The sequence below is a fragment of the Stigmatopora argus genome, chromosome 4 (assembly GCF_051989625.1).
Source record: "Stigmatopora argus isolate UIUO_Sarg chromosome 4, RoL_Sarg_1.0, whole genome shotgun sequence".
Taxonomy (NCBI): domain Eukaryota; kingdom Metazoa; phylum Chordata; class Actinopteri; order Syngnathiformes; family Syngnathidae; genus Stigmatopora; species Stigmatopora argus.
The window spans coordinates 21,014,921-21,038,274 of NC_135390.1; the positions used below are offsets into that span (position 1 = coordinate 21,014,921).

Consider the following 23,354-nt stretch of genomic DNA (forward strand, 5'->3'; position numbering starts at 1 on the left):
GTGCATTACTGTAGATAGTAGGGGTGTATAATTAATTAGATGTTGTGAATGAATGGTTAAATACATTAAATGAATGAGGAAAATCCCTGAAATGTGTGCTAGTTTTCATGTACAAATTAAAAACAATTGCAGTAGCGCCCTCTATTGACAAACAACCAAACCAAAATCAATAAACTTTTAATTTTGGAACTGTTCATTGCAGAAATTTGCTAGTCTATTCACCGAAAACAGTACATAAATCCAATAAATAAAACCAGAAACTGCACATATTTACATGCGTAATAAATGCAATAAATCAGCAACATCAACCTCCCTGCGTCATGTAAAATTACATATTTCGCTCTAAAGCTGGGAAAGTGACGTCATAATTACAGCACTTACTTACTGGACGTTCAATTCCTTTGAAATGCCAAAGTTTTTAACAATCGCTGTCCAAATGGATTGGACGTCCATAACTGCCAATGGCATTATAAACGATTATAAACGTCAGAAAAGAGCACTTGGGTTTTCCCATCCTTATAAAGACGCAAAAAGTAAGTCATTTTTCACTTTTCGTGGAGCTGGGAGAAGAAAAAAAAAGTAATTCTGTGTAATTCGGTGGTGTCCAAACTAAGGGCCCCGGGCTAACTTTGGCCTGTTGCCCAGTTTGTATCGGGTCGCAGGCAATTTCTTCAACACTAGATGGAGCTACACTAGATAGAGCTAGTCTATCACCGTCAATAGCAGCCAAATGAGTTCCTACTTAAAATACGTGTTTGTTTATATTTAAATTTTTTACCTGAATCTGATCAAATAACAAATAAGGATTTTAAGTTTGCCTTTGCTTTTTTTGAGAGCGCAGACCATGGAGAAAAAAATTGGACACCCCTGGTGTAGTTCTAGTCTAAAATGTTTACATAACATTTTATATTGGACAACGTATCACATGACTGAGTCCCCCCACCCCCCAAAAATAGTGTTTTCTTGAAAACATAAACAGATCAAAAGTCCATTTTTTAAAAATGTCTCTACCTAAATTGTCCTCCAAATCCAGCAACGTCTCCCACTGTTGGCATAAGTACCATATTTTCTCGCATATACGCCGTATTTGTCGCTCAAAATTTTTTTGACTGAATCGAGGGTGCGGCTTATATGCACACAAATTAGACTTGACATGCACGAAACTGCAACGTGACAAGGACGAAACGCTATAATGCAAGACGAATTAATTTTGACGTCTATGAATGGAATTCAGAAAAAACATTTCTTGCATAAAATGTGAAAAAACTCACTCACTTGTGCCTGCCATTGCTCGCTCAGGGCGCCACCATCTTGCCTAGGGATGACAAACTACACCGCTACGGACACATTTCCTGGTTGTACTGCTCACGTGACTTCCTTTTTGAATTTGTCTACGTGCAGGCAACATCCTTTGTCCCTTAAAAGCACATGTGTCAAAGTGGCGGCCCGGGGGCCAAATCTGGCCCGCCGCATCATTTTGTGTGGCCCGGGAAAGTCAATCATGAGTGCCGACTTTCTGTTTTAGGATCAAATTAAAATGAAGAGTATAGATGTATATGAACATTCCTGATTTTCCCCCTTTTAAATCAATAATTGTCATTTTTTAATCATTTTTTTTCTGTTTTTAGTTCAAAAATCATTTTGTAAAATCTAAAAATATATTTAAAAAAAGCTAAAATAAACATTGTTTTAGATCTATAAAAAACTGAATATTCAGGGCTTTTAATCCATTTATTTAAAAAAATCTAAATATTATATCTAAAATGGTCCGACCCACATGAAATCGAGTTGACGTTAAAGCGGCCCGCGAACCAACCCGAGTCTGACACCCCTGCTTTAAAGTAACACATTTGACCTCCCTATTAAAACCATGAATATGGAGGTGAAAATTGTGAATCAGGGGGCGGCTTATACGTGAGAAACTGTAAAATTCAACGATTTAAAGGCAATTTTAAGGGTCCGGCTTTAACGCGGAGGCAGCTAATATGCGAGAAAATACGGTATATTTGCTGGTCTCCCCATATACTCTATGCCAATTTTCAGCCGGCCATTTTACTGAACATACCTCAGAAAACAGACACCAATCGGACCCGATCGGCCAGAAAAAGCACCTGAAAGTTCTGCGTGTGTTTTGCTGGTGCAGACAATGTATTGCGGTCCATGCAACAGGGGGGGTCCACTAGTGTCACAGACCATCCATCATAGCCAAGAGGTCGTCTCCTTTGCTGCTGATACTTGGGGATTGGTCGGACGACTGCTGAGACTCGCTGAACTCGCCCATGATTTTGGCGAGCTCGGCATTGGCGGTTTGGTCCTGCGAGAAGTAAAACGTTCAAATTAGAAATCAATGAAAAATGCACAGACGTATGTATTTGTCTAGAACCATATTGTAGTAATAGTTTTTGGTTTCCATGACGATTGCCAACTAACAATGAATTAAAAATTAACTCAATAAGATTTTGATAGTCAATGTTTGGAGGCTAAAAATGATCCAAATCTGAAGCTTTTAAGAGGGAATATTGTAAATAGAAAACACTATTATCTTAACTTATTTTCAAATAATTCCAAATAAAACAAAAAATGTTGAGTATTTTTTTTTAGAATTTAAACATATTTACTTTTAATGTTTTGAAAAAAAACAACAATGGTGGGAAAAATGGTTAGCGCATTAGCCTCACAATTTTGGGGTCGAGGGTTCGATCCCGGGTCGGTCCTCACTGTGTTGCGTGGGTTTTTTTCCGGGTACTCTGGTTTCCTCCCATATCCCGAAAACATTCATGCTAGGCTAGCTGGCTAACAGTCTAAATTTTGTTAGCATCAATGTTTATTTTTGTTTGTTTCCTTGTGCCCTGCGATTGGCTGACCACCGCATAGGCTCCACCCCCTCTGCTCACATCCCAGGCAAATGAATATTAGATAAAGTAAGAATTACCTTTGTAGCGTGGATATTGATAAACCCATAAGACAGCTCATCTGGCCTGGATATTAATGCCTCTCTGTGAAAAAAAAATCCAAAATGTTTGTTTTTAATCCTATGAATGAAATTGAAGGACATAAACAAAACAAAAACTCACTCTTCCTCCTCGTCTGTGGCGAAAAGGTTGACCCGGAAGCCGCTGTCGGCATTCTTGTGGACGTCCAGGCCTCCCATGAGCTCGGCTAACAGGTTAAGTTCCTCTTTAGCCAGAGGGTTGGGAGCCAGGTTGACCTATTGCAACACCAAATGTCAAGATAATGAGCCTTTTGGGCTATTAATATTGATTTTTTGTTCACCTTTGTATGCTGAGCTAAGAGTTTGGAGGTTCCTGACATGTGAGTTTCCACTGGACGGCACACGCTGTACCTGAAATCAATGCGGAACAAACATAAAGCTCATTATTATGCCATTTTCTAATGGTTTTTAAATTGTTTCCTTTTTTCCAATAGTTAATTCTTACTAAGAAATAATGTAAATAAACTGACTAATGTTTTGGTTTTAGCTAACATACTTCTACACAGCCTGAAACAACGGATGAGAATGCACACGCGTTGTTAAAAAGGAAGTGGGTGCGCTACTTTCAAAATAAAGTGATGTTTTGAAAACGTGAAAAATGCAAAAGGTATTTAGAACATGACGTCACGTTTAGAAATGAATTACAACAATTTAATATTTTTTTTCACATAAATTGCCTGAAAAAAAACATTGCTTGATTTGTTTTTTTTCGTTGTTTTGATACAAAATGCAGATTTAATACAGTAATACCTTGACATACGAGTACCCCAACATACAAAAATTCCATTGTAATATCCTGTTTTGGGGTGTTTTTGTTCAGAGGGTGGGAACAAATTAATTTGTATTAAGTTCATTTCTACGGGGGAAAAAATGATTTGAGATATGAGTAAATTGACATACGAGCTCGGTCCCGAACGCATGAAGCTCGTATCTCAAGGCGTTACTGTCGTTTGGTAAAAACTGGCGTCGTAAACTATGGAAGATTTGTCGTATTTGACAGCTCTGTTGATGTTTCGCTTTGTTTTGAGGGAAAAATGACTGATTTCAGTTCATGAGTTTTCCTAATTTTGTGCAGATATTGAATATTCTTTGTGGCATTGTGTTCTAAAATTCTTACATGTTTGTGCCCAATTTGGTGATCCTGTCACCGAAAAGCTCAAAAGATCCCTCGCAGACAGCCGGGGCGTAGTTGGCAGCGTTGTTGAACAACAGCGTGCTCGACTCATCGCCGGTACAGCTATACATTCTGCAATAGAGATATTTCAAAAGGTTAAAACAATGATTTATTTATTCTACAATCCTCCAATTATAGTAATTTATAACCATTTTTCTAATACAATATATTTCAGAAAAACAAAAGTAGTGCATTGGCACTATCTTTGTACTAAAAACAAAACAAACAATGTGTACGAGTGAGTTGAGAGCCCCATTTTGGACAAAAGTAGTGTTTTGACCTCAATTTATGCCAATACATACTTAAAAAAAAAACAGAAAATCTAAAGAAATGTGTTTTCTTAATTTGATTATTCTCAAAATTCTGAGACAAAAAAATGGCCATTATCAATTTTACTGTACATGCAAATATAATTAATTCACCAGTAATATTTTTTTTCTCAAAGAAGAAAACAATGCAAACTGTATATATTCCCTAATGTACAGGTGGTGATATTTTTAATAGCATTGCTAACTTGTTTTAAAAGTTAAAAACAATGTCAATTGTTCACATTTCTATGTATTTTGTGTACCGCATTTAAATATTGAACAGTTTTGTATGATCATAATTTAGCATGTTTTGTCTCGGACAATGTATTCAAGCAGTAGTATTTTTGATAGAATATAATTAGTTTTGAATGTATTCACATTTTCCTTCAAAGAGCCTATTTTTAAAAATACTTTTTACACTTTCATTCTAAAACTAGATAATATATATATATAGAAATTTAGGGCAGTGTAAATTATACCAAGCTATTTCTTGACTGCTTATTTTGAACTTGATTTTTCTTCACTCCGACGACTTACGAGAGACAATGGAAACCACAACATTTCTAAAGTTAGACGGCAAACACCAAGAAAGAACGCTAATGCAATTAGCTGCATCTGGACTTACTTAATCTTCACGCTACTGCGTAGGTGTTCGATTTAAAACAAAAGACGGGAAGTGAAAACACAGTCAAGGGAAGGCCTTTTTGTCAATTTGTAATAAACTTGCGATCCCAATTTGACTAAATGAGAGAAACTTCCCTCGGAATTTCTGCGCTCGGCCCCTAAAAGGTCAAGTACGAGTGGGCGTCACCTTATCTCGCCCGGGATTTGCGTTCCGTGGGGAATGGGTCCACTGATGGGGAGCACGAATCGACCGTTGGAGTTCTGCACTTTGTCCTTCAGGAAAATGGACACCTGAAAAAGGTGATAATTAAACATTAGAACCACTTAAATATGACTGCTTTGCTGCCATCTGGCGGCACATCTAGTCACTTCTAGTCATGACCATAGGAATTTACTGGTTTACAGTATTTTCTCGCATATTAGCCGCATCTGCGTATAAGCCGCACCCTTAAAATTGCCTAAAAATCGTTGAATTTGACAATTTCTCTCGTATAAGCCTCCCCTTGATTCACAATTTTCACATCCATATTCATGGTTTTAATAGGGAGGACAAATGTGTTACTTTAAATGGAAAATCTGAGCAAGGAATGGCAAGCAAAAATTAGTGTTTTTTCACGTTTTATGCAAGATACGTTTTTTCTTGAATTTCATTCATAGACGTCAAAATAAATTTTGTTAAGCATTTTATCTGTTTATCTTTTCTCTATTTTGAAAAAAATGACCGTATCGGCCGCATGGTCTTGCGTTATGGCGTTTCGTGCATGTCAAGTTTAATTTGTGCGCATATAAGCCGTACCCTCGATTCAGTCGTCCTTTTTTTAAGCGACAAATTTGGCTTATATGCGAGAAAATACGGTACTTACCCTTATGTGCATGTCCTGGAAGAAGATAAGAAGCGTTTGTCTAATCAGCTGGAATTCACCGCTTGACATGGGCGTGTACATCTGAAAGTGGGAGGGGAAAAAAAAATACAAACATGAAAACCGCGGCAAAATTGGCGTGCAAAGTGGAAAATGTAGTCGTACCTCAATGAGCTGTTTGTAGGTGTTGTCCACCTGGTCAAGAATGGAAGGCGCGTCCTTGACAAATTCCCGAATGGCGTCCATGTGGTTGAAGGAAACCAGGAGGAGGTCGCGGGGCCGAGGACACAAGAGGACTTGGTACTTAAAGGCCATGGTCATCAGGTCGTAGAGCTGGGGTGGGAGAACCAGTTGAATCCAGAAGTAGAAGGTGAGACAATGAATGACATTTAGGATAAATTCAAGCAAGGTGAAATAGTGCAAGATGCAAACCTTGTCCATGCTAGCTTGATTGAGCCTCATGATGGAGGCGTGGGCAAGTCTGTCAAAGACAGTGCGAAGTGCCTTCTTGGAATAAAGTTCTTGAGGCTTGAAGAGCTCCTCAAGAAACTTCTTGTTGAACATGGTGGTGATGATGTCGTTCATTACTAATCAGGGAAGAAGTTAAAGGGTTAAAACTGGCCCCAGCTGGACCCTAATTAAAGCAATAAAGCCAAGACATTAACATGGCGTTTTAGTCACGAAGCATTATAGTATAGCATAAATATCTGAAGTTTTGACCTATATATAAAAAAAATAACAAACAACAATAAATTATATATACCCGATACTACTCACTCAGTGTTGTTTTAGTTTAATTCAATTTAGAGGTTTGGTGTAGTGTAGCAAAAAGCTAACTACCTTTCTTTGCCTTGTCCACGGGGATATTTTGTGCTCTTAGCCGCTGGTCCAGGATATAAAGCATTTCTCCACCCAGGTTGATGAAGAGCAGCGGTAACGTCGTCGACGACATGTTAGAAGGTGGGAAAATAATGGGTGACAAATAACGTTGAGGGGAAAAAACAAGGGAGCTAGCAGTGTGGACGGGTCGCTACTGGCGAGATTGGTTGCTAATGCCTCCGGTTGCCTAGCCACGGAGGAGCTAGCCAATCAGAGCGCTAAACACATCCGAAACAGGAAGTTGAGGTAGCTTTTGCGGAAGTAAGTGGAATCATCAGACTTACAGGTTGGAGTTGGCTGCGTATGTATGTAGCGGCCATCTTGCCTCGGTTATTTATATGGCGTCTCCATCTCTATTAAACTACACTTAGTTTGGTGCAAGCTAACCACAAATTTCCATTTCGTCTAAAATAAAGAGGAATAAATAGGTGTCAACAAGTTTATTTGAAATATATAGAATAACGAACTCCTTGTGCAAACGTGAAAATACAAACAAACAAAAAACGAGCACTGAAAGCACATTAAGAAAGGAGAAAGTTGTATACAATATGTATGTGTCACCAGGAATTTGACGTCTCCATCGGGTAAATAATCTTACAGGAAAAATGATATTTGGATCCCTTTCCTGTGTATAACAATATTAAAAATATATCTTAGTATTAGATAGTTTGAGGGGTATTGTTGTGATACTCCAAATTTCAGTTGTCAAATGCTTTAGTTTAGAACATGGATGTCAGACTCGGGTTGGTTCGCGGGCCGCGTTTCATGTGATTTCATGTTCATTCGATTTCATGTGGGCTGGACCATTTTAGATATAATATTTAGATTTTTTTAAATAAATGGATTAAAAGAACTGGATTAAAATCCCTGAATATTCAGTTTTTTATAGATCTAAAACAATGTTTATTTTAGCCTTTTTTTAATATACATACAAAATATTGATAAGCATTTTACATACATCTGCTCTATACTGAACTTCAACTCGACAGGAAAAGCACTTTTTTAGCAATAGATAAGTCTCACAACACATTAGCAAACTTACACGTGTCTCTGCACAAAAAGATGAAATATTCGGCCAATCAGAGGAGCTCATACTGCCGCAGGTGCATGCGCTGAATGATGTCACGACAGTCGTTAAAGACGCGTCGGATGTTTTCCGTGTCCACGGCGCAAGTGAAGTGAGGGTAACAGTAATGTTTGCCGTCGCCGCTCGCCGTGCTGATCCTCTGACATACACGCAAACGCACATTAAAAGTCAGACATGGGTGATGCTAACTATATTTCCATTTTTTTTCCTCACCAGAAACTCATCTCGGATGAAAAATTTAGCTCGGGTCACCCTGGCGTCTTCGTCTGTGACCGGAACTGCTGCAAACATTTGCAAAAATTATATCCACGCGCGACTCATCGATAACCGAATGAAACGAGCGCTAATTTATCGTCCAAATTCCCTCAACCGGGGGTGTCAAAGGTACGGCTCGTGGGCCGACAGCAGCCCGTTAGCGAGTCTAATCCGGCCCACAGTTTTTTTTTTTTACCAATTCCTCCTGAACATAAAAAAATAAACACTTTTTTTCAAAACAGGTTCTGTAAAATGAGTCAACAACCGTTGGGGGTATTCTGGGATATTATTATATATGTGTGTATTAATCATTATATGTATGTGTGGAATATTAATCATTAAATGCATGTGTGGAATATTAATCATTATATGTATGTGTGGAATATTAATCATTATATGTATGTGTGGAATATTAATCATTATATGTATATGTGATACATTAATCATTATAAGCAGACGAAAGCTCAGTATAACAAGAACACTTCCCCCCTGCAGCTGGCTCCGAGGACATTTAATTGTTTTGAGGACTGACCTGACAGATCACCAAGTTCTGGGCCGAGGACTGTTGATCTGAGTTCGCAATGAAGATCTACGAGGGACTCTTAAATTGCTTTGACTTGGATTCCGGCAGATGGCGATAATCGAATCAACTTCCGAAAATACTCGCATATTGTTTTTAAAATAGTGTCGCTCGTTTCACCTTTTATGGAAATTGTTATGCTTGACAAATTCTTACGCAGTTGTTTTTGGTTTCCGACCTGATATGCAATTGTTCTTGCAGTTGTTTTTTGACCTTAATTGTGTTATTCGGTTAGCTTATGCAATTGTTTGAATAAGATAACCCTAAGTGCCAGGATCGATTCTCACTTGCAAGTTTAACGCTAGATTATGTCTCCGATGTCTCTCCCTTTATTAAAGTACACCTATTAATTAACCTATCAACAATGAACCGTAAAATTCCAACAAACCCAACAGAAAGTAACCTGGAAAAGCCCCCAAAACAGCAGAAAGTGACCAACCGACCCCGATAACTCCCCCAAATCAATAGGAAATGATCCAAAATTCATAGGAAGTACCGTAAAATGACAAGAAAGTGTCACAAAAGAAAGAATATAGCTACTTTCATCATGTTAATTTTCCTTTTTTTTACGATGACAGAAAATAACTAGATTATTAAGCGATGATTTAATCGTTGGTGGCTACTTCCTCGTGTGTGGGTGGGTGGGTGTGTATGTTACCATCAGGAGGAACTGTGTAGTTGGCGTAGGCCGGAAAATAATCTTCAACTTTGGATTTCCCAGCCAGTATTTTGTCAGCCAGCACGTCTTGTTTGTTCAGAAACAAAATGACCGAGATGGTCTTCAAAAACCTGCAACGGAGTGGGCGGGGCAACCTCAGCCAGAGACCGAAGACCTGGCCAATCGGCAATGGACAAACCTGTTGGTCCAAATGGATCGGAAAAGGTCCAGAGATTCTTGCAGGCGATTGGTGGAGTTGTCTTCTCGGATGACCATGTTGTAGCTGCTGCTCGCCGCCACGAAGATGATGGCCGTCACGTCTGACCGATCGAAAACATCGGAATCTGTGATTCGGCGTTGGCTAACGGCGTCAATGGCGAGCGAGCCTTACCGTTGAAGCACTGAATCCACTTCCTGCGTTCATCCCGTTGTCCTCCTACATCGAACATACTATAACACACAGAAACGTAGAGATACACAAAGAAATTTAGGATAACATAATTATAATCTCACGAGAATGAATATTCTGGTAATAAAATTGGAATATTTAGAGAAAAAGGCCTAATAGTGGCAGAATAACAACCTATTGTTACAGCAATAAAGTTGTAATATTCCGATCTTAAAGTTGTAATTGGTGGCACGGTGGACGAGTGGTTAGCGTGTTGGCTTAACAGTCTTAGGGCCGAGGGTTTGATCCCGGGTGGGTTCTCATCGTGTGGAGTTTGCATGCTCTTCCCGGGCTAGCGTGGGTTTTCTCCGGGTACTCCGGTTTCCTCCCACATCCCAAAAACATGCATGCTAGGCTAGCTGGCTAACAGTCTAAATCAGATGTGTCAAAGTGGCGGCCTGGGGGCCAAATCTGGCCCGCCGCATCATTTTGTATGGTCCGGGAAAGTAAAACATGAGTGCCGACTTTCTGTTTTAGGATCAAATAAAAATGAAGAGTATAGGTGTATATTAAATTTCCTGATTTTCCCCCTTTTAAATCAATAATTGTCATTTTTTAATCCATTTTTTCTGTGTTTTTACTTCAAAAATCATTTTGTAAAATCTAAAAATATATATATAAAAAGCTAAAATAAACATTGTTTTAGATCTATAAAAAACTGAATATTCAGGGCTTTTAATCCATTTATAAAAAAAATCTAAATATTATATCTAAAATGGTCTGGCCCACGTGAAATCAAGTTGACGTTAAAGCGGCCCGCGAACCAACCCGACCGAGTCTGATACCCCTGCTCTAAATTGTGTTAGCGTGAACGGTTTGTCCGCTTGTACACTGCAATTGGCTGGCCATCAATTCAAGGTGTCTCCACCCTTTTGGGATAGACTCCAGCACCCCCTGCAACCCTTCCGAGGATAACTGGTTCAGATAATGAATGAATAAAATTGTAACATGAGAAGAAAAACGTTCATACTGTAATCCTGTAAAGTCGTAATATTACAATTTATATAAAAATTTAATTATAAAACTCTAAGGATACAAATATTATAACAAGTAAATATTGTAATATTACGACGCTATTGCCACAGTGTCTCTTTTTTATCCATTTCTAATACTTCCTGGCGCAAAGCCAGTGGAAATCCGAAAAAGCACCCCATTGGTCCGTGTGCCAGTGGAGGCGTGGCCAACTCAACTCACTGAAAGTTGACCTTGTCCACTTGAAACCTGGTTTCGAAAATCCCCGAAGTCAGAACTCGGCACCGCAACAAATCCTGGAGGGGAAGAAGAGATCTGATTGGCGATTACGGCACCCCGCTTGCGTTCGATTGGTCGATTTGTTTTCTAACCTGGTCGCTCGGAGAGTAGTCGGGCCTTCTCACCGAGTCCAAACGGTCCAGGAAGCTAAGAACCCCGCCTCAGGTTAATTCCAGGGAGGTGTGCGTTAGCGGGGGCGGGGCTTACTATTGAGCGCAGTCGATCAGCTGGTACTCGTTAGCCCGCTCGTAGCACGCCTTGACGCCCTCGTCCTCCCAGAGCTCGTGGGCGTGCTCGAAAAAGTCCTGCGGGAGAATCGTACCCGCCGCCAGGCAAATTCCCTCAAGCGTTCGGAGACGCGGGCGGCGTCGCCGTAGCGAGCGCGCTCATTTCATCAGGTCATTAACGAGCTCGCAACAAACAACAAATCTCCAGGCGCCGTCAAATGAGCGGGTGCGTTTACCTCCGTGTATTCGAAGTCCGAAAGGGGCGCGATTCCCGTCATGTAGTCCACTCGGAACTGGTTGCCGGGGTTATTCAGGGGCACGGGCGGGGTCAAGGTACTCATCGCCGTCACGATGGTCTGGTTAAAGACGGGGCAAACGCGGGTGAGACGAAAAGCCGGGGCTCGGCGGGGCGCGTCGTCGGACGACCGACCACGATGGCGTCCTTCACGTTCTTGCGGATGTCTTGAATCTTTTGCTGCTTTTCTCTGGGGAGGACAAACATTCGCATTTGGACCGGTAGAATCCTGGCAAAACAGTTCTAATGTGTTAACCCTTGACCTGTTAGCACTAGTGTACAACAGTGTCTGAATTTCCGACCTTTGACCTGTTACTGCTAGTGTACGACAATGTCTGAAGCCACGACCTTTGACCTTTCAGCTCTAGTGTACGACAGTATCTGAAGCCTCGACCTTTGACCTATTAGCATTAGTGTACAACAGTGTCTGAAGCCACGACCTTTGACCTGTTGGCGCTAGTGTACGATAGTGTCTGAAGCCGCGACCTTTGACCTGTTAGTGGACATCCAGACACTTTTTTTTTAAAAGCAGAAAAAAAATCGTGAAGGAGTGAATACACGATAATCGAGGGAAAACTGTATTTATTTTTTTCAAAAAGTCGCACGATGGTATAGCGGTTCACCCGGCTGGCTTCGGCGCAGATAGGCGCGCACTCAATTCCCACTGGAGGGGCTACGATTGTGAGTGCGAATGGTCGTTTGTCTCTCTGCATGCCCTACAGCCGACCAGTCTAGGCCTGCGTCTGCCTTCGGCCCAAAGTCGGCTGGGATAGTCTCCAGCACCCCTTACGGGGATCCGCCCCCCCAAAAATGTTCCCAGACTAAAACGTGACTCACTCAGCATTGAAACCGTCGACGTGAAGAATCCTCATCTGCTTGACGATGGTGCTCTTGCCCGATTCGCCGGCTCCTGCGTGGGGAAAGTCGTTCAAACGGGGAAAAACGGGGTTAGCGAATCTCCAAAATGAGCGACAAACGAACAAGGCAAGAAAGAAGACCAACCCAGCAGTAAAAGTCGATGCGTGGCTTTGTAGGCTTGGCGTTCCTTTTGCAGCTGGCGTTCGATCTTCTTGTTGGCGTCTCGCTTGACCTTCTCGTCCAGGCGTTCTTTGTCCGTCGTGCCTCCCAAGCAACCCATGTTCCGTCGGTCGGCCCGAAAACACCCGCAACCTACGGGCTGCGAAGCTCCGTCGTTCCTGGGCGTCAGTTGAACCGAGCCGAATGGAAGTACAAGTGGCGTGTTGATCTTTCCGCACTAAAGAGACCCTAGGGTATGTCGCCCGACCCGCCCCCTGCGCCTCATTACGCCCATCTTTGGGGACCCGGGTTGTCTTCCACTGGAAAACGCTTAGTGGCTTCTTGACAACCGTGCGGTGCGACGACACCCTACAAATCATTGCGGAGATACAATGACATTTTCTTTCGACGCACCACACATTTTCACCGATTCTTTGCCTTGCTAACTTAGAAACGTGTCAAAAATTCTTACAAACCTGGCCCACCCAATTGTTTGCCGCATAACTTTGTGAGTTACCTCCAGTTATTTCCATATGAATACATTCCAATTTTAAGAAAATATGATTTAACATAGCCGATTGAAGGAGTCGACCCGTCAAAATGGAGTTTTTCCCAAAGGCATACTACATACAGTTGAAGCTAATTTTCACCGAAACATTTCTCATCAATGCCCACATTCATTTCCAAAGGGCCACCTGAAGCGGAAATACCATCCAAAATGCAAAAAAACAACGCAATTAGAATTTAAAAATGAAAAATAAACAAATACAAAAACAATTATCCTCCCAAAAAAATCAAGACTGAGTGTTTATAGGGCACACATTGATTACCAGTGAGACTGTTAGCCTGCTAGCCTAGCATAGACATGGGAAGAAAACGGAGTACCTGGAGAAGACCCACGCAACCCCGGGAAGAACATGCAAACTCCACACTGTAAGGACCCACCTGGGATTGAACCCTCAACCCCAGAATCGCGAAGCCGACCCTCTAACCCCTAGCCCAATGGGCCGTCCAACATTTAATAAATAAATATATTAAATACTAAATTCATTTTCTGTATTGATTATAATGCTAACACAACTTCGTCTGTGAGCCATCTAGCCTAGCATAGACGTGGGAGGAAAACAGAGTACCTGGAGAAAACCCACGCAACCCCGGGAAGAACATGCAAACTCCACACAGTAAGGACTCACCTGGGATTGAACCATCGACCCTAGAACTGCAACATTTAATAAATATATTAAATACTAAATTCATTCATTCATTTTCTGTATTATTACGCTACAACTTTGTCTGTTAGCCAGCTAGCCTAGCATAGACATGGGAGGAAAACGGAGCACCTGGAGAAAACCCATGCAACCCCGGGAAGAACATGCAAACTCCACATAGTAAGGACCCACCTGGGATTGAACCCTCGACCCCAGAACCGCGAGGCCGACCCTCTAACCACCCAACATTTAATAAATAAATATATGTTACTCAGCTAGCCTATCGTAGACGTAGGAGGAAAACAAGTACCTGGAGAAAACCCACGCAACCCTGGGAAAAACATGCAAACTCCACATAGTAAGGAACCACCTGCGATTGAACCCTTGACCCCAGAACCGCGAGGCCGACCCTCTAACCACTAGTCCACTGGGCCGCCCAAGAATTAATAAATAAATATATTAAATACTAAATTCATTCATTTATTTTCTGTATTGATTATTACGCTAACAAAACTTCATCTGTTAGCCAGCTAGCCTAGCATAGACGGGAGAAGAAAACGGAGTACCTGGAGAAGGTCCTCTTGAAAATTTTGATAGATAGTTTATTTAAAATGTATTCTTATTTATCATGTCAAAGACTTCTAGGGTGAAATTTCTCCGTTGCGGATGCGGATCTCTCGGGCCATTCTGCACAAGTCGCAGAGGCCGCAGAAGCAAGACATGAGGGCGTCGTTGCAGATTGTGCCCTGTAGGTGGACCAAATATTTGGGCAAATATTAGGGAAAAAGCAAACCCACATGGAAAAAAACATGCAAACTCTGCACAGGTGGAGCGACCTGGATTTGAACCCGGAACCCCAGAGCCGGGAGGCTAACGTGCTAACCACTGGCTCCACCGCGCCGCCCCCAGTTAAGCCTCAACTTACAAAAAACTAGCTGACCAAAATGTGACCCAATTAGTGAACATTTCCCTTTTTTTGCAATAGATTAACGAAACCGAGAGCGTTTCACAAACCTCGATGCCGTACGTGAGCCTCATGTGGGTTCTCAAGGCCGTCAGGCCGCCGGGTACGAAACCCAGGCAGCAGTTCTCGCCGTATTTGTCCGCCGTGTAGCAGGCCAGCGCGGCCGGGCAGAGGCAGCCGAAAGCACCTGGGGGCGGAGCCGAGGTTCGGAACCAGTTCGGAACCAGTTCGGGTTGGAAAAGAAAAACGGGCCGGAGACTTACAAATCAACAGGTCGCTGCAGCAAGCGCAGAGACCCGTGCTCCACTGTCCCGTTTGGACGTTGGTGCCGTAGCCGCCGGCGCCCGGTTGGATGCTCACCACTGGATTGGACATGGAAGCGGCGGGTTCTAACGGAGAAATTTGGTTTCGTGAGCGAAGAACGGAGAGCCACCTGTTTTTGGCGGGAGAAGAAATGACCTGAGTCTGAATCCTGCCACATTGCTCGTTATTTCCACCTTTCGAGATGAAAATTAAGCCTAAAAATGAAGTTTTAGCAAATTAGCGTATTGGCCCGAATACAAGACGGTGTTTTTTTGCATTGAAATAAGACTGAACAAGTGTGGGTCGTCTTATATTCAGGGTCTAAATCAAGAGTTTCAGACTCGGGTTGGTTCGCGGGCCGCTTTAACGTCAAGTTGATTTCACGTGGGCCGGACCATTTTAGATATAATATTTAGATTTTTTTAAATAAATGGATTAAAAGAACTGGATTAAAAGCCTTGAAAATTCAGTTTTTTATAGATCTAAAACAATGTTTATTTTAGCTTTTTTATATATATTTTTAGATTTTACCAAATGATTTTTGAACTAAAAACACAGAAAAAATGGATTAAAAAATTACAAGTATTGATTTAAAAGGGGGAAAATCAGGAAATTTAATATACATCTATACTCTTCATTTTAATTTGATCCTTAAACAGAAAGTCGGCACTCATGATTTACTTTCCCGGGCCACACAAAATGATGCGGCGGGCCAGATTTGGCCCCCGGGCCGCCACCTTGACACATGTGGTCTAGATGATATACCCAAGGCTAGATGTCGCCAGATATTTTGAAAGCCAATGCTGAACATTTTGATGGGTAATGCGCACTGGATTATAAAACACCATTGTCATTGTAGTAGTAGGGGATTGTGTTATACATCCACTAGACGGAGCTGTGCTAGAGGGAATTAACCAATATTGATCCATATATATAAGACGCTGATATATACGAAGATTAAAATTGAAGTCTTTTAGTTGTGCATTATAGTGCGGAAATACACTAGCTTTCATTTTTAGGTGTAGACTGTAAACAGCTTATATTTTTTTTAAATCAAAACAATACAAAATATAGTGTCACACTTTCTAAATTTAAAATACATGTACTTAAAAAATATTGTTGTAATATTACATTATCAAAATAGATAAAAAAGTGGTGAATTTTTAGAATCATATATTTAATCTTAACATTCTTTAAAATCAGTTTGCAGATAAAAATTGATTAAAAAGTTAAAAATAGTTTGTAGTGTATAATAATGTTGAATAGCATTTCAAATGCTACATTTAAAAAAATTCTAACTAAAACTTATATATGTTTAATAAATATATATCAGTGTAAATATATAAAATAACATACTAAAAAATATATGATAAATTGAATATCAGTTGAATAGTTTTTCCCAGAAAATGCCTAACACAGCAGTTTTTATCTGAATATAGAAATGAGTATTATGGGGAAAAAAAAAATAATAATAATTTAGGATGGCCTATTCTTATATGAAAAACGACCCAATATGACTTTGTAAGTCCCCAAAATAAACCACTACAACAATTTCTTATTATCCATTAAATGTTAAATTCTTATTTGTAGTCCAGGTAAAGTACTGCAAAATAAAAAGTACTGTAAAAATATACCATAAAGCAAAACAAGTTCATACGTACAGGACAAATTTGACATTTCCCAATTTTTACATAAATTGCTTTCCAATTCAAACGTATGAAAAATGTGTTGATGAGCAAAGAAATCAGCAACTTACCAAAAGAAGCGTCGTGGCGCAGGTCGCGATCAAACTGACAAACGGACGCTTGACGCCACACAGGAAGTTTGGGGTTTGACTTGAGAAACTTTTATTGCTGAAACTCAACGGCTGACAAAGATGACGAGATCCTTGCGGTGATTCTGGGACCAAAAGATGCATTTTTTTTCTTGCGTCGTGCGCACAAACTGCAGTCGGCTTGAATGCGTTCCGACTCATTGACGATGGCGGGTGTCTTAATACGAATTTATTTATTTTTTAGTTTTTATTTTCAAGCGAGGGCATTTCCTGGCCGGTAGTTTTCTTGTTGGCCGCTTCATTGAGTTTCTTCTCGGCTTTCAGCTTCTGCACCTCGTTAAAGACCTACAAAAAATGATTTATCGTTATTTTCAGATAATAAACCGCTACTTTGTTCCTCTGCTTTAAACTCTGTGGCCTATATGTGGCAACGTGCTGGTAGCATAACATCAAGAAATTTAAATGAACTTGGAGTACGATGCAGACACTCAAAAATCAAGTTTAATCTAACCTTAAACTAAACTTAATTCTAATTTTGCTTTAAATTTTGATACTTTATATTTCTTCTCCCAGGTTGGCTCTATTTGCCCCGCCTCCACCCTCGTATCTCAAATTACTCGTATGTCGGGGCACTCGTATCTCAAGGTACCACTGTACTTTATATTGTTGACTCCTTATTTATTTATGAGCTATGAGTATTTATTGATTATTTATTGGTATGTTTGTTTGTTGTTGTTGTTGTTATTTGTGCACTAGCCTATTTCTTTATGTTGTTGACTACTTCTATATTTATTATGTATTTATTAGTTATTGTTATTATTTATTATGTATTTGTGAGTTTGCTGTTATTTGTTACTTGCCTATTTTTTATGCTGTATATCTTTTATGCTTTATAGATTATTTCTTTATTAGTTATTGGTATTATTGATTGATTGTTTATTTGTCTGTTTGTTGCTATTTGTGCACTTACCTATTTTTTATATTGTTAACTCCTTATTTATTTATGAGCTATGAGTATTTATTGATTATTTATTGGTATGTTTGTTTGTTGTTATTTGTGCACTAGCCTATTTCTTTATGTTGTTGACTACTTCTATATTTATTATGTATTTATTAGTTATTGTTATTATTTATTATGTATTTGTGAGTTTGCTGTTATTTGTTACTTGCCTATTTTTTATGCTGTATATCTTTTATGCTTTATAGATTATTTCTTTATTAGTTATTGGTATTATTTATTGATTATTTATTTGTCTGTTTGTTGCTATTTGTGCACTTACCTATTTTTTATATTGTTGACTCCTTATTTATTATTTATTTATGAGCTGAGTATTTATTGCTTATTTATTGGTCTGTTTGTTTGTTGTTGTTGTTATTTGTGCACTTTGCAGTGAAGCTTGAAATCTCATACTTGTATAATGACAATAAAACATTCAATTCAATTCTGGCTTATGTGACTTGACTTGTGACTTTTTTTGTATTTTTTATTTTTACCTTGACACAGAAGGCCTTCTTAGCGATCCAGCGTCGCGTGGCCTTCCTGTAGTACTCTGGCGGGAAGGTGTAGGTGATGTCCAGCTGCTCGCAGACCTTCTGGAAAGCGTCGTATCGTTCCAGTCGCAAATTTTTCAGCATCTTCTTCCTTCTATCGATGGCCATGAGCATCCGCCTCTTGTTAGCCTTATCCTGCAGGACCAAAAAAAAATGAGGGCAAACGATTAAACACAGAGGAAACGGCGGTCCGATGATGTCGAAAAAGCGGACATTTTCCCACCGCGGTTGACGCGCATGCGGCGCGATTGACGCGGATATCCTGCCGCGTACGCACGGGCGCCTTTGACGCGACAGGAAGGAAACGCGTTGACGCTTTCAGATTCGGAGGAAACTCACCTTGTGATGTTTGAACATGTGCTCCTCAAGGTTGCGGATGGTGGCGGTCAAAATGGCGACTGCAACGCACAAACATTCAGCACCGTCGCTTCGTTTCGCCGTGGAAAAATAAACTCACTTTTCACTTCCACGGAGCTGCGGTCGCTCTCGTCTCGCCGCACTTTGGCGATCAGCTGCTCCGTTTTTAGCGCCATTTTGTCACTCTGTTGGGGAAATTAGGAGTTGATGAAATGGTATAGTTAATGGCGGCCATCTTAAAAAACGTACATGGCTGGCCAACTCTAAGGAGAGAAGTCTTTTGACGATATCGTCGGCCCTGTGGGAAGAAATGAACGATTTATTCCCGGATAAATGCTAAGTCGGTTTAGCCTTTTGGACTTTTGGTGGCAAAATGTGGGGAGGTTACGTTTGGGCGAGGGGTACGGCGGCGTATTCCATCTTCAGCATGGACGGAGGGAGGTCGCTTACGAGGCTTTTGGGAGCTGTTGGTCATGGAAGAAAGGTTAAAATGTTAATTATGTCATTTTAAATATGAACAATAAGTCCAAGGACAACAACTAATGACATACCTGCCACGTTTTCCTTTGTCCCGCGAGCATAGTATCGGATTTGGGCCGGAAGTGCAAACGTTCTTGACACTGAGGAAAAACAAAAATACGTTTTTTGTTGCATTTTATGAAAACAAATAAAAAATACTAAAACACATGACTAAAACTAATAAGAATTGTCTGAAATGAGGATAGCATTTTGAATAAAAAAGAAACAGCTTTGACTTTGAAGAAAAATACGCATCTTAAAATTGTAATGACTAATTATTCAGCTGGTGTGATTGAATTCAAGACTAGATAGGTCTGCATTCAAATGTTTTGAATTGATTAATATGTTTTAGAGGATTAGTCATTAATATTTAACAGCTGGGACAAAAAAAAAGTCACCAGGCATGTTTTTTGCATGTTTATGCAGTACTTTTTAGTTATTTTATTCCAATATGTAACGTATAGTGTCCGCTGCGCATGCGCAATTCAAGACAGTTTGCGCAGATCATTTGTATCGAGCTCACAATACAAATTGTTCATACATTAGACTGTATTTTTAACAGCTCGCTAGATTTAAGTTTAGCCCCCATTTTCTTAAATGACCCCCGTTTTATTTTCAGATATAAATATAGGAACATTTCTTACCCTTGCTGACATTGTGATCACACGGCAAAGCTGCGCAGCACGTCGGTGGCGTCCTGACACTTTCCCTTAGAACGCTTAGCGAAGACCTAAAAACGGTCCTGAGAGCTATATTGGTCAACATCATTTAGGTGACAATTTTAAAACGTAGTATCCGAGACGCCCGAAAACGCAGAAAAGGTGAAGAAAAGAGGAAAAACAGTCGACCGCTAGACATGTGCCGCCATTTTGGCTCGACCTGACTAGTCGATTCTCGAGCGAGGAATGCTAAAGGAACCCAGAACACATCGATTCAGTTACGAAATAATTGTTAGGAGTTATTTTTATTTACTTTTTTAATTCATTTATTAACAAGCAATTTGAGAATTTAAAAGTATAAGCTAGTACATAATTTTTGGTTAAATTGTAGTAAAGAAATGTCAAGTGATTTTTTATATAACTATTTCTGACTTGTGATGATAAAGCAGTCCAGGAAATTAGAGCTTTATTCCATAAAACTGCGTATTGAAGCATATACAGTACAGCAATAAAATCAACTACAATTGCACCGATGCCATGTTTTGGAACCCGATACCATGTTTAAAAAAAGTACAAAATCACTGCGTACTCACTTAAATGTTAAGCAATTCCACTTAAGGCTTGATCTGGCGCTGCTTAACTCATTGTCTACCATTGACGGTGCAAGACGTCCAATCCATTTTACCTGGGAGGAATGGCAGAAAATGAGCAAACGTACATTTGGTGAGGATCGGAAAAACGACGTCAATAAATGTTGGGAAGGGCGACAGCGATGATGTCATTTTAAGTACTACAGTGGTACCTCGACATACAATTGCCCCGACATACGAGCAATTTCAGATATGAGTAAAATTTTGGGCAAATATTTATCTTGAGATACGAGAGACATTTTGATATACGAGCATACAGCTCATAAGAAAATCATGGCCACTGTCTTTCTGGGCGCATCTCCCTCGTGTAATGTCTCTACGAGCACTGGGCGGAGCATTTTTTCAGTGTTTTTTTTCCTGTTAGTCAGTGCGAATGGCGAATATACTACTTCTCATTGGCAAGTGGTCGTGCGTTATCTTATTGTGAGGACATTTGTGTGCATCATTTTGTGAATATTTTGAAGGGAAGACAAAAGCAAACAACCCTTGATAGGTTGCATCTGAAAGTCAGGGTGGAGGCGGGGCCAATAGAGGCAACCCGGGAGAAGAAAAGTATCAAAATTTAAAACAAAATTAGAACCAAGTTTAGTGTAAGGTTAGATTCAACTTATTTTGGAGTGTGTCTGCATCGTAATCCAAGTTCATTTAAATGTCTTTGTTATGTTACGAGGGTGTTGCCGTGCAAAATGTCCCCCCTCTCGCTCTCCACGAAATCAGTCTAATTTTAGATAAAATAATTAAACCACTAGTTATGTTACTTTGTTAATAGATGGCGAATTAGAACAAATAAAAATGTTTTTCCAATCCAATATCCTGTTTTTGGTGTTTTTTTCAGAGGGTTGGAACCAATTAATTAGTTTTTAGTTCATTTCAATGGGAAACTTTCATTTGAGTTACGAGTAAATCGACATACGAGCTCAGTCCCGGAACAAATTAAGCTCTTATCTCGAGGTACCACTGTATTTGGTACTTTGTAGTATCGGTGCAACACTATAATCAACCATTGTCAAGTCTTAAATTCATTCATTGATTGATTTTACCGTTATGTTATACTTACAAATGGCTAAACAAATATATTTTTTCATTGTTTCGTCATCAACAAAGAATTCCGCGTGTTAGATTAGCACCAAACCTCGCAACATTCATCAGTTTAGCTGCCCTTTGAATAATCAAGATGCTGTTTAATACTTTGCCTTTGATTTGATTTCCTTCTTAATGCATATTTTTTTTTACCAAGTGCACTCACTGAGTGTCATTCATAGCTAACGCTCTGAGAAAAGGAAACTCCTCCCATTGGACGGCGGCCACGCTGGATTCTTCTCCGGGTCCGAAAAAGCATTCGGGACCTTCAGACACGTCCACGTTTTGGTAACACTTTGGACTGGGCGTGTCCTCCGATTCCAGGAGGGGCTGCGTGGACTCGGATCGCAGGTACTGGTGAGGGTTCTGAGCGGGGAAGATGACGGTGGCGTAAGGCACCGCGTCGCCGTTGGACGACGAGAAGTCGTGGATTAACGGAGAACCGCAGATGGACTCTCCCAGGTCGCTGGTGTCCTCCTCTGTGTTGTTCAACCAAGCGCTGACTTTGTTGGGCTTTTGGGGGATCTCCAGGAAGCTCAGGTGGGACAGGTAAATGGGATTGGGGTCCTCAAAGTCCACCGAAGCTCGGAGATCCTGACAAAAAAAAGAATAAAGGATCAATTGCATGTTTAAAAACTGTACGGTACTCTTAAGAATGCAAGGTTGTTTTCATTTAGGTGGGTTTGGAGCCCTCTAGTGGCGAATTATGTTTTGGTAGTTCGTTCTAATTCGGCTTATTTTTGGGCCACCTAAGCACAGATGTTATTTCTGAGGCTAAATGTGACATTTTAGTTTTCTTCTATGGGAAGAAATGATGTCTGGGCATTAATATGTGGTTATTCAAAGGATAATGTTATTCATTTGCGTAAATATGAGCATTTGCAGCAATGGGTTTAACTTCAAGTGATTAGCCTGTTAGCATAGCACAAATATGTTAAGTGACGGGAGACTAAGAATTTCTTGTAATTGCTGTTGCTTGTATTTCAGAAACAATAGATTTCAAGTACACATCATGAGCCTGTTAGCTTAGCATGAATACATTTAGTGTTGCAAGTTATAATTTCTTGCTATTGCCGTTAGTTGTATTTTTAAAGTCATACATTTAAAGTAAACATCATTAGCCTGTTAGCATAGCATGAATACATTAAGTGATGCGAGACTTAGAATTTATTGTAATTGCCGTTGCTTGTATTTCAGAAACCATAGATTTAAACTAGTAAACATCATTAGCTTGTTAGCATAGCACAAATACATTAAGTAAAATGAGACTTAGAATTTCTTGTAACTGCCGTTGCTTGTATTTTAGAAACAATAGATTTAAAGTAAACATCATTAGCCTTTTAGCATTTCATGAATACATTTAGTGTCGTGAGACTTTGAATTTCTTGTAATTGCTGTAAGTTGTGTTTTAGAAACCACAGATTTAAAGTAAACAAATTTCCCTGTCATACTAGCCTCCATTATCCTTTTTATATTGTACTTAATAAAAGAATATGTCACCTGTGTGGACTTGGAAGTCCAACTTTTGATGCTGCTGTTTGCAGGATCGGGAATATCGGGCCAAACATGCTTCTTAAGCCTACGTAAAAACAATTCCAATCAATAAATTACACAAAACTCCCAATAAGGTAGAT

General features: G+C 40.0%; 5 protein-coding genes across 21 annotated transcripts in view; all 5 read right to left on the bottom strand.

Moving 5' to 3' along the window:
- Nucleotides 1-2,018: 2,018 nt before the first annotated feature.
- Nucleotides 2,019-7,082, bottom strand: oscp1b (organic solute carrier partner 1b). Of its 2 annotated transcripts, XM_077598572.1 has the most exons (10): nt 6,799-7,076; nt 6,391-6,545; nt 6,124-6,291; nt 5,962-6,042; nt 5,286-5,389; nt 4,110-4,238; nt 3,274-3,343; nt 3,075-3,208; nt 2,933-2,996; nt 2,019-2,314 (listed from the first exon to the last, which is right to left on the bottom strand). In XM_077598572.1, the coding sequence occupies exons 1-10, from the start codon at nt 6,908-6,910 to the stop codon at nt 2,186-2,188; spliced, it is 1,146 nt and encodes a 381-aa protein (XP_077454698.1). In that variant the 5' UTR covers nt 6,911-7,076; the 3' UTR covers nt 2,019-2,185. The 2 variants fall into 2 exon arrangements, with proteins under 2 accessions (XP_077454698.1, XP_077454697.1); XM_077598571.1 differs by having other exon boundaries at nt 5,962-6,291; nt 6,799-7,082.
- A 786-nt stretch (nt 7,083-7,868) lies between these two features.
- Nucleotides 7,869-13,641, bottom strand: LOC144073191 (guanine nucleotide-binding protein G(olf) subunit alpha-like). 2 transcript variants are annotated; one of them, XM_077598831.1, is made up of 12 exons: nt 12,641-13,641; nt 12,476-12,548; nt 11,774-11,828; nt 11,580-11,699; nt 11,324-11,421; nt 11,209-11,263; nt 11,060-11,133; nt 9,809-9,867; nt 9,617-9,737; nt 9,418-9,548; nt 8,138-8,202; nt 7,869-8,063 (listed from the first exon to the last, which is right to left on the bottom strand). In XM_077598831.1, the coding sequence occupies exons 1-12, from the start codon at nt 12,774-12,776 to the stop codon at nt 7,917-7,919; spliced, it is 1,134 nt and encodes a 377-aa protein (XP_077454957.1). In that variant the 5' UTR covers nt 12,777-13,641; the 3' UTR covers nt 7,869-7,916. The 2 variants fall into 2 exon arrangements, with proteins under 2 accessions (XP_077454957.1, XP_077454955.1); XM_077598829.1 differs by having other exon boundaries at nt 8,138-8,205.
- An 803-nt stretch (nt 13,642-14,444) lies between these two features.
- Nucleotides 14,445-17,035, bottom strand: LOC144073193 (cornifelin-like). 3 transcript variants are annotated; one of them, XM_077598833.1, is made up of 5 exons: nt 16,887-16,970; nt 15,287-15,345; nt 15,091-15,216; nt 14,878-15,014; nt 14,445-14,609 (listed from the first exon to the last, which is right to left on the bottom strand). In XM_077598833.1, exons 2-5 carry the CDS (start codon nt 15,306-15,308, stop codon nt 14,505-14,507), a joined length of 390 nt encoding a protein of 129 aa, XP_077454959.1. In that variant the 5' UTR covers nt 15,309-15,345; nt 16,887-16,970; the 3' UTR covers nt 14,445-14,504. The 3 variants fall into 3 exon arrangements, with proteins under 3 accessions (XP_077454959.1, XP_077454960.1, XP_077454961.1); XM_077598834.1 differs by lacking the exon at nt 15,287-15,345 and having other exon boundaries at nt 15,091-15,260; nt 16,887-17,035; XM_077598835.1 differs by lacking the exon at nt 15,287-15,345 and having other exon boundaries at nt 16,887-16,932.
- On the bottom strand, nt 16,954-20,242 carry mrps15 (mitochondrial ribosomal protein S15). Its single transcript, XM_077598832.1, has 8 exons — nt 19,976-20,242; nt 19,364-19,432; nt 19,201-19,276; nt 19,062-19,110; nt 18,913-18,997; nt 18,795-18,853; nt 18,399-18,590; nt 16,954-17,249 (listed from the first exon to the last, which is right to left on the bottom strand). Exons 1-8 carry the CDS (start codon nt 20,097-20,099, stop codon nt 17,145-17,147), a joined length of 759 nt encoding a protein of 252 aa, XP_077454958.1. The 5' UTR covers nt 20,100-20,242; the 3' UTR covers nt 16,954-17,144.
- A 197-nt stretch (nt 20,243-20,439) lies between these two features.
- Nucleotides 20,440-23,354, bottom strand: part of csf3r (colony stimulating factor 3 receptor) — a 127,895-nt gene continuing 124,980 nt past the window's right edge. For 12 of the 13 annotated variants that reach the window (XM_077598005.1, XM_077598003.1, XM_077598010.1 and 9 more), the window contains 2 exons: nt 23,221-23,299; nt 21,453-22,314 (listed from right to left, as the gene is read on the bottom strand). In XM_077598005.1, coding sequence (XP_077454131.1) covers nt 21,883-22,314; nt 23,221-23,299 — 511 coding nt within the window. In that variant the 3' untranslated portion in view covers nt 21,453-21,882. Of the gene's footprint in view, nt 20,676-21,452; nt 22,315-23,220; nt 23,300-23,354 lie in introns of those variants that run through there. The other variant, XM_077598001.1, reaches the window with a different exon arrangement.

Bases quoted from the DNA above. Each gene is read 5' to 3' on its own strand.
- oscp1b (XM_077598571.1), bottom strand. From the start codon at position 6,910: ATGTCGTCGACGACGTTACCGCTGCTCTTCATCAACCTGGGTGGAGAA. The intron at 6,546-6,798 runs GTAGTTAGCTTT...TTCCCTGATTAG, and splicing joins CGTGGACAAGGCAAAGAAAG to TAATGAACGACATCATCACC. The intron at 4,239-5,285 runs GTGACGCCCACT...TCTCTATTGCAG, and splicing joins CAAATCCCGGGCGAGATAAG to AATGTATAGCTGTACCGGCG.
- LOC144073191 (XM_077598829.1), bottom strand. From the start codon at position 12,776: ATGGGTTGCTTGGGAGGCACGACGGACAAAGAACGCCTGGACGAGAAG. The intron at 11,422-11,579 runs GTAAACGCACCC...ATTCTCCCGCAG, and splicing joins CGGACTTCGAATACACGGAG to GACTTTTTCGAGCACGCCCA. The intron at 11,134-11,208 runs GTTAGAAAACAA...CTTCCCCTCCAG, and splicing joins ACTACTCTCCGAGCGACCAG to GATTTGTTGCGGTGCCGAGT.
- LOC144073193 (XM_077598833.1), bottom strand. From the start codon at position 15,308: ATGTGGCAGGATTCAGACTCAG. The intron at 15,217-15,286 runs GTCATTTCTTCT...TTTCTCCGTTAG, and splicing joins GTGGCAGGATTCAGACTCAG to AACCCGCCGCTTCCATGTCC. The intron at 14,610-14,877 runs GTTTGTGAAACG...GTCCACCTACAG, and splicing joins GGCTCACGTACGGCATCGAG to GGCACAATCTGCAACGACGC.
- mrps15 (XM_077598832.1), bottom strand. From the start codon at position 20,099: ATGATGTTGACCAATATAGCTCTCAGGACCGTTTTTAGGTCTTCGCTA. The intron at 19,277-19,363 runs GTATGTCATTAG...CATGACCAACAG, and splicing joins GACAAAGGAAAACGTGGCAG to CTCCCAAAAGCCTCGTAAGC. The intron at 18,854-18,912 runs GTGAGTTTATTT...TGTGCGTTGCAG, and splicing joins CAGCTCCGTGGAAGTGAAAA to TCGCCATTTTGACCGCCACC.